Consider the following 8,455-nt stretch of genomic DNA (forward strand, 5'->3'; position numbering starts at 1 on the left):
CAGCTGAAAACAAACACCAGCCTGTGTCCCGATTTTTTATGGTTTTGCAGCAGAATGCCCGACATGAAACATAATTGCAAATATTCGGCTGTGCAAAAGAGAATAGTGCTTAAGTACAAATGTAGACATGATTTTTTTTTAAATAAATACTTAAACACACCTCGGGTCCCACAAGCACCTGGGCTCTAAGGTCTGTGCCAGGGAGCTGCTGGCCTGTGGACCCACGAAGACCTCGTGATTCCCCTCCCCCCCATAATCAGTACATGGAATCTGGTGCCAATGGTAGATCACGGTGAGCCCCCTTTGGAACCTTCCCCAAGCCTCTGCGCGTGATCTGGCCGGGACAAGGACACTGGAATTTCTCGAAGATCAATGGTCCATAACGCTTACAAGTATTCTACAGGATTCCCTTGGTCCCCGCGTCTGCAGGAGGAATGTCTAGATGACTTTCTTCAGCTCGTCGTACAGGACCAGCACGAACGCGCCCCCCATGCCCCTCAGGACGTTGGACCATGCGCCCTTGAAGAAGGCCTTGCCTCCTTCGTCCTTGAAGATCTTCCGCCAACAATCGACGGTCCCCTTGTACATGATGTCCGCTGCAAGAGAAACAGGAGAGCTGACGGAGAGGCTTTTCTGGCACAGGGCACAAAGGGAACCACGAAAAACACAGCACACTGAAACTGGACGGTGCTCTGTGGGGGAGCTGTGCTTTTGACCACAGGCACACTGTGAGCCCTGGCTCATGGCCGTTCCCCAGCCCCCTGTAGTGGGTGGGGGTAGATAAGGACAATACATCCAGAAACTCACACCCCCCCGCCCCCCCAGTCACCAAGGAGCACCACCTCCAACCCTGGGATCAATGCAAGGCCCCTGGGCCATGCTGGAAAGACAAGTCAAGAAAGGGCAGGACCAAGAGCTTGGGCAGGCACCTGCCAAGCTGTGGGGGTCTAGAGCAGCGTGGAGACGTTGACCTGGGGGCCCCCTACCCTGTGAAGCCAGCCCACAAAGCTTTGCCCCCAAGCTTGCAGATAAGTGTGTCATCTGCTGGCTCAAAGCTCCCGAGGCTGAGGCCAGAGAACCACCCCACTCAGGGACATCTAGGAGGAGCCGCTGTCACCAGGACTGAGACACGATACCTCCTTTGCGGCCCGACTGCATCATCATCCGTCGCCGCACGGTGTCGAAGGGGTAGGAGACCACGCCCGCCACGGCCGTCACGGTCTGCGCGATCATCCAGCTCACCACGATATGGGTGTTCTTGGGGTCCGGGAGCATGCCTGCGGGGCCACCCGCCAGCGTTAGGCCCTAGCGCTGCACACTGGTACAGCAACAGTCCTGCCCACCCTGGCTCCACGTGGAGCTCCCCACGCCCAGTACCAACAGGGCGGCAGACAGACCACCTGCTGGCCAGAGGACCCGACTCAGTGCCCAGGAATGGCGGCTCCGTACAACAGGGGCCAGACCAGCGCCGGGAAGTGGGCACACCACACGCGAGCACGTTCTGTTGCAGACAACCCAGCCCCGACGCTAGCAGGCCCACGCTTGCTTCCAGAGTGTGAACGGTGCAACCTAAAATTCACTCGAGACCCCAACCTCCAGTATCTAATCGAAAGACTCTTTTAAAAGAGAACTCTTTTAAAAGGTTAAAAGGAGCTCATCAGGGTCCCACCTAAGCCGACCCCACCAATACCCTTTAAAAAATAAAGACCCAGGGCGCCTGGGTGGCTTAGGGGTTAAAGGCTCTGCCTTCGACAGGAGTCATGATCCCCGGGTCCTGGGATGCAGCCGCACACCGGGAATCTGTGATCAGCAGGGAGCCTGCTTCCGCCACCCCACCCCACCGCCTATTTGTGATCTCTGTCAAATGAATAAATAGAAAAAAACCTTGAGAAAAAGAAAAAAAAGAGACCCAGGGACACAAAAGAGAAGCACATGAGAACGCAGAGAAAAACGGTTGCCCGCCCTCCAAGGACAGCTCAGGAACGGCAGCAACCCTGGGCACAGCTGGACCTCTTTGCACTCCGGACCGCCAGAACCGCGAAACCCCGAGGTCCGTGACTGAACCCCCACCCGTGCGCAGCCCCAGCGCAAGGACCCACGCACCCTTGGCGGTGTCGTACACGCCGAAGTAGGCCGCCCGGTAGATGATGATGCCCTGCACGGAGACGTTGAAGCCCTGGTACAGGCCTCGGATGCCGTCGGACTTGGTGATCTTCACCAGACAGTCTCCCAGGCCCTTGAACTCCCGCTCGGTGCCGGACTTGCCCACATCGGCAGCCAGACGGGTTCTGGCGAAATCCAGGGGGTAGACGAAGCAGAGCGAGGTGGCTCCGGCGGCGCCACCCGAGGCCAGGTTCCCGGCGAAATACCTCCAGAACTGCGTGTGCTTGTCCACGCCGCCCAGGAAGATCTGCTTGTACTTATCCTTGAAGGCGAAGTTGAGGGCTTGCGTGGGGAAGTAGCGGATGACGTTGGCCAGGTTGCCCCTCCAGAAGGAGAGCACGCCCTGCTCCTTGGGGATCCGCACGATGCAGTCCACGATGCCCTTGTACTGCTTGTCCGCGGCGATCTGCTTGCTGGCGTGCTGCACCTGCAGGGCGGACGGACGCACGGACAGGCTCGGAAGACGGGCTCCCCCGCTCCCGCAGCCGCGCCGAGTCCAGGCGTGTCCCTAGGGAGGCCCCAGCGCCTCTGAACGCGCGGGCGCATCGCGAGAGCCGGGAGCGCGGTTTCGGGAGCTCGCGAACTGCAGCGCGGTTGCAACAATGTTGCTGCTGGACGTTGCAACAATGTTGCCGGCGCCGCGAGGGGCCCAAGCCCGTCCCGGCGGAGCGCGGCGCCGTCCGGTCTGCAGCCGCACGGAGCGGAGACAACACCGGCCGCGGCCAGCAGGAAACCCGCGGTCCGCTCGGGACGTCCTCCCCCCGCCCCGGGAGGGAGTTTGGGGGCTTCCGACCCGGCGCACGCGCCCAGGCTGCCTGCCAGCGCGGACGGCGCATGCGCGGCCGCGGCCCCACCCACGTGACGCGCGGCCGGCCCCGGATCCCGGCGGCGCGCGGACAAAGCGGCGCGGCCTCGCGCTTCCGGTGCACGCGGCCGGCGCGGCCCGCTCTGCCCCCGGCGCCCCTGCATGCCCCGCGCCGCGGCCCCGGCGCCCCCTCCCCGCGCCGCCCGCCCCGCACCTGCAGCAGCAGCTTGACGCGCTCGATCGGGGCCACGGCCGTCTTGGAGATGGCGGCGGCGATGCCCCCGGCCAGGAAGTCCTTGGCGAAGGAGATGGCCTGCTCCGTCATGGTGGCGGCGCGGCGGGCGGACGGCGCGGTGCGGGCGCGGGGAGCCGGAGGGTGGGCGCCGAGGGCTCAGCGCTGCCGCCGCCGGGACCGAAAGGACGGGGCGGCCAGCGCGCAGCCGCTAAGGGCCCCACGCCCCGCCCCGCGCCCCCGCCCGTCGCGCCCATTGGCTGCACCGCGCCCCCGCGGGCTGCCGGGAGCCGCGCCGCGCCCCGCCCCGCGCCCGCCAGCGCCGCGCCCATTGGCCGCGTCCCTGCCGCGGCCCCGCCCCTTCCCGCGCGCCGCGCCCCGGGGCACGGCGGGAGCGGGGCCCCGCCCCTGCGCCGTGCCGGCCGGGGGGGTGGGGGCGTCTCGGCCGCCGCCGTGACCTTGTCAAGGTCACCGTCTGGCCGGGGCGCTCGATGCGGACCGGCAAGGCCGCGCGTCCTCGGGTCCCTGCCCCCCGGCTCCGTCCAGACCGCGGAAGGGCTCGGCCGCTGCCTCCGAGGCCTGGCTGTCACGGCCGGGCCCACCCCGGAGACCCCTGACCCCGACCCCCGGCCCGTCTGGCTGACTGATGCCCGATCGCGACCCCCGGGCCCGCCCCGGAGACCCCCGACCCCCAGCCCCGGCCCGTCTGGCTGACCGACGCCCGATCGCGACCCCCGGCCCGCCCCGGAGACCCCCGACCCCCAGCCCCGGCCCGTCTGGCTGACCGATGCGCGATCGCGACCTCCGGGATCGACCCGGAGACCCCCGACCCCCAGCCCCGGCCCGTCTGCCTGACCGATGCGCGATCGCGACCTCCGGGATCGACCCGGAGACCCCCGACCCCCAGCCCCGGCCCGTCTGCCTGACCGACGCCCGATCGCGACCCCGGGCTCGCCCCGGAGACCCCCGACCCCCAGCCCCGGCCCGTCTGGCTGACCGATGCGCGATCGCGACCTCCGGGATCGACCCGGAGACCCCCGACCCCCAGCCCCGGCCCGTCTGCCTGACCGACGCCCGATCGCGACCCCGGGCTCGCCCCGGAGACCCCCGACCCCCAGCCCCGGCCCGTCTGGCTGACCGATGCGCGATCGCGACCTCCGGGATCGACCCGGAGACCCCCGACCCCCAGCCCCGGCCCGTCTGCCTGACCGATGCGCGATCGCGACCTCCGGGATCGACCCGGAGACCCCCGACCCCCAGCCCCGGCCCGTCTGGCTGACCGACGCCCGATCGCGACCCCGGGCTCGCCCCGGAGACCCCCGACCCCCAGCCCCGGCCCGTCTGGCTGACCGACGCGTGACCGCGACCCCTGAACTTGCCCCAAACACCACGCCCCACCTTCCCCCAGATTCTCAACCGCGACCACTTGACTCTTCCTGCTGACACCCCCACCCCCCGGGTCGCCCCGAAGGCCCCTCCCCTCGTCCCGTGACCCCTCGGCTGCCCCTGCTCTACCCTGAGTTCAAGTCGGCCCCGCCCCGAAGACCCCCCAAACCCCAGTCCCTGGCGCATCGCGGTGACCCGCGCCCGACCGCCACTCCCGAGCTCGCCCCGATCTCCCCCACCCCCTGCCGTCCCCAGCCGCGACCCTTTAGCTGTTCCTGCTGACCCTCGAGGTCAGGTCACAACCTTTGGGCTCGCCCTGAAGACGCCCGAGGTTAGGTCACCACCCACCCCCGCGCTCACCCAAAGACCCCCGGACCAGTCCTTCCCGTAGACCTCCAGAGCGATGGGAGCCTGACCCCGCTTCCCTCCAAATTGACACATCTCGAGACACGCCCCCTGCCCAGAGACTCAGATCATCCCAGGTCTGGTCGGCCCCGCTGGAGGACCCCACCCCGACATGGGGTCCCGCAACCCATTATGGGTTGGTGATCCATGGGGGCCCTCAGCGCACAGGGCCTGTGTTCACCCAGATGCTCACGTGTGCACATTTACACGCGTGCACTTGCACGCACAGGTGGAAACCCACTCCTTGCACGTGCGCACTTGCACACACGTGCACACCCAGTCCTTGCACGCGTGCACTCGCACACACGTGCACATCCACTCCTTGCACGCGTGCACTTACACACACGTGCACACCCACTCCTTGCACAAGCGCACTTGCACACACGTGCACACCCACTCCATGCCCCCCCGGAACTCATGAAACTCACCAAGCCTGGAGGTCTGCATCCTGAGTTGTAACCAAACTACAGGAGTCGCAAGTGTGTCATTAGCTGCATTTTGCAGCGGTGTGGACCCGGGGCTCAGAACACCATCTTCAAGTGCGGTCCCCAGCCAAGGCTTCTTGGTGTTTCTCCCTCCCTGTCTCTTCTCCTCTTCCTTCCTTTTTGCCTCTGCACCTGCCGCACTTCTGTGTGGTTTCCTGTGTCCATAGCAGTAGGTAGAAAACCCTTGTGCCGGATGGATGCCGGCAAAGCATCCAGGAGAGCCCCGGGCACCCCGAGTCTGTGATTTCGCCGGTCCCCGGTGTCCTTGCAAATGCCTGCCTCCATCCTGACCTGACCTCCAGGAGAGGCAGGTAAGGCTCCTGGCGCGTGAGGCCGGCAGGGCACAGAGGCCGATCCAGCTGTAGGGGGGAATGGGGGGGGGGGCACTGAAAAGTCACTTAAATGCTTAGAGAGTCTGGGCTTATGAGGAGGGTTGTGGGGAGGGCCTTGGAGGTTCTGGCACATTCCTGAGCTTCACTGGGACGGGAAGTGGAGAAGGTCCCTGGAGGGTCCGGTTCCACTCTGGCCGGAGCAGCCATGGACTTTGAGGGAGAGGAGAGGGGGCTGCTCTGGCTGTGGGGTGGGGATGACGAGCTCGTTCAGAGGCCCAGATCTGGGCACTCCCAGGTGAGAACTGGATCAGCCTGTCTGGGCTGGAAGGGGCCCTGGAAATGATGATCATCGCCCCGGGCCGGGTGTGGGGGGGAACCTCAGAGCCCAACCACCTCCTCATCCAGGATGAAGCTGGTTGGGGTCTGGTCAGACTGGGACTCCATGCCTGGGACTTGGAACGAGGGGCTTCCGCAGAGTGACCCCTTCTGTAGGTGGGGACGGTTAACCTGGGAGTGGTCTGCTCCCCTTCCTGTGCTCTCAATTCCCAGTGGCCACCCCAGCAGCGGTCAGCATGGCACCCCAGGGGCCCTGGAGAACGATTCTGAAAGGAAGGAAGAAAGGGAGGGAGGAAGGAAGTCACTTGTGTCAAGAACACGTTTTTCCTTGGAGGTTAGACTGAGGTACCCACCTGTTCATCCTTGGTGTGTGTGTGTGTTGAGGGGATGGGGGACATGGCCCCTGTGCTCCATAGGGGCTGACCAAGAGGGCAGCAGGCTCTCTCCAACCCAGACACCGAGAACCCCGTGTACCTAGGAAAGGATGGTCTAGACAGATGCCCCCCACCCCGAGGCAGGAAATGGGGAGAGGATGCTTGAGAGGGGATGGTGGGAGGGGGGGGTAGGAAAAAAGGTGGGTGGGATCCTCCAAAGGGTCAAGTTTCCAGTCCCCACGGGGACTATGAGAAGGATCCCACGTTCCTAAGACGAGACGGCGACTTGGGTGCCGCTGGAGGTCAGCTGCTACCTGGCCAGCAGGTGCTGAAATACGCATCCCCCCAGTTTCTGAGCAATGGGGGTGTGAACTGAAAAAGAGGTTGTAAGAATCCGTTTTGAAAGTTGTGCATTTTAGCTAATGGCCGAGCACAGGGCCGTGCAGTGAGGCAACTGGGCCACCGGGTGCGGTTGTGAGCCACTGGGTGGGTGAGTCCGTCCCCAGGCGGGGGTGGGGGCCTTCCCCGAGGCCCTGCCTTTGAGTCACCGGGTCTGGTGAGTGCTGGGGAGGCTGGCCAGGAATGGTTAGGATACTCCCACACGCGACCTTGGGAGGGAACCACGGGAGGGAGCCGGGGGATGTCTTGTAGGGTGTCCTCTTGACGGCTTCCTGTCCATCCCCACCCTCAAATGTCTGGAGGACAGATTTCATCTAGCGATGCGGTCAGACGGGGCAGACACCTGCTGGAGGAGAGCATGTGTGTGTCAGGGAACGACTATCCCCCGGAGCAGGGAGGGGGCTTTGGTCAGGGACGGAATCGCAACCGGGGAAGCCCTCTTGGTTCCTCAACAGTGAAGACCCTATATATATATTTTTAAAAATATTTTCCATACTTATTTGACAGAGAGCACAAGCAGGGGGAGGAGCAAAGGGAGAAGCAGGCTCCCCAGCGAGCAGGGAGCCCTATGTGGGGCTCGATCCCAATCGTGACCAGCAACACGTAACAACTGAGCCACCCAGGCGCCCCGAGTAAAAACCCTTTAAAGACATATACCCGCGTGTGCACGCATAGTCTACGTTCTTTCTCAGACTCCCCTAAAGACAGCTTGAACATGGTTCCTAATAAATGAGAAGGCAGATCTTAATAGTACAGAAATCCCGGTTTCTCATTTTTCTGAGGTTTGGCTACGAAAAGTTCCTGCGGACAGAAACGCGCCAGCGAGGGGAATAAGGAACCCACAGAACCTTTGTGGGATTCTCTAATGGTATCTGGCTGGTGCTCTCCACCCTGGGTCTCCCTCGGGCGGGTCCGGGGTTTCAGGGCACAGTTGTGGGTGTGCAAACTCAGGGTCAGCCCGTCCTGGGGTCCTGGGGCTGGGTCCCTGTGTGCAGCCGGTACAGGGCAGCTGGGATCCACGGGGGCTTGGGTGTTCCAAGTGACGCCGGCAGGCACCGGCCGTGGTGAGAGGCACAGTGGATTCTAACAAATCCCATGTCCTTGAGGCAGCTCACGGGCCAGCCCAGCCGGCCGGGGAACAGGTGTACGGGAACACCCACTGCAGAGGCCTCAGCTTTCCACCTAATACAAAAGGTCCTGCAGGAAACGCCCTGTTTTCCCAACTGGGGAAGGACGTGACCGGCGTGGACCAAGGTGACCATGTCAGTATCACCCGGCTCCCCCCTGCTGGGGCTAGTCCATGGCGGATGTGAGCACCGGCCAGTGGGTGTGGGGACTGTGTGGGGTGGAGGATGCGACCCAGGGGGAGGAGCACCTCTGCCCAGCACTAGCCCAGGGCCAGGGGACAGAGGAGCCTTGAGCCTTTAACCTTTGTTCTTTGCACAGGGCAGCCGCGGGCACCCCGGAGCACTGCACAGCCCCTTAGATCAGCGTCTCATTTCCTTCTCCCAGTCCGGCCTCCTACGGAGACACACACC

General features: G+C 64.1%; 1 protein-coding gene and 1 long non-coding RNA gene across 2 annotated transcripts; one reads left to right on the top strand and one right to left on the bottom strand.

Moving 5' to 3' along the window:
* Positions 1–21: 21 nt before the first annotated feature.
* Positions 22–3,395, bottom strand: LOC123935384 (ADP/ATP translocase 3). Its single transcript, XM_045996139.1, has 4 exons — positions 3,183–3,395; positions 2,104–2,590; positions 1,137–1,277; positions 22–596 (listed from the first exon to the last, which is right to left on the bottom strand). The coding sequence occupies exons 1-4, from the start codon at positions 3,291–3,293 to the stop codon at positions 439–441; spliced, it is 897 nt and encodes a 298-aa protein (XP_045852095.1). The 5' UTR covers positions 3,294–3,395; the 3' UTR covers positions 22–438.
* Positions 3,396–5,277: 1,882 nt separating this feature from the next.
* LOC123934861 lies at positions 5,278–7,786 on the top strand. Its single transcript, XR_006816837.1, has 3 exons — positions 5,278–5,787; positions 6,358–6,489; positions 7,700–7,786. It is a non-coding gene; the product is annotated as an uncharacterized LOC123934861 (long non-coding RNA).
* Positions 7,787–8,455: the final 669 nt, after the last annotated feature.

The sequence above is a fragment of the Meles meles genome, chromosome X (assembly GCF_922984935.1).
Source record: "Meles meles chromosome X, mMelMel3.1 paternal haplotype, whole genome shotgun sequence".
Taxonomy (NCBI): Eukaryota; Metazoa; Chordata; class Mammalia; order Carnivora; family Mustelidae; genus Meles; species Meles meles.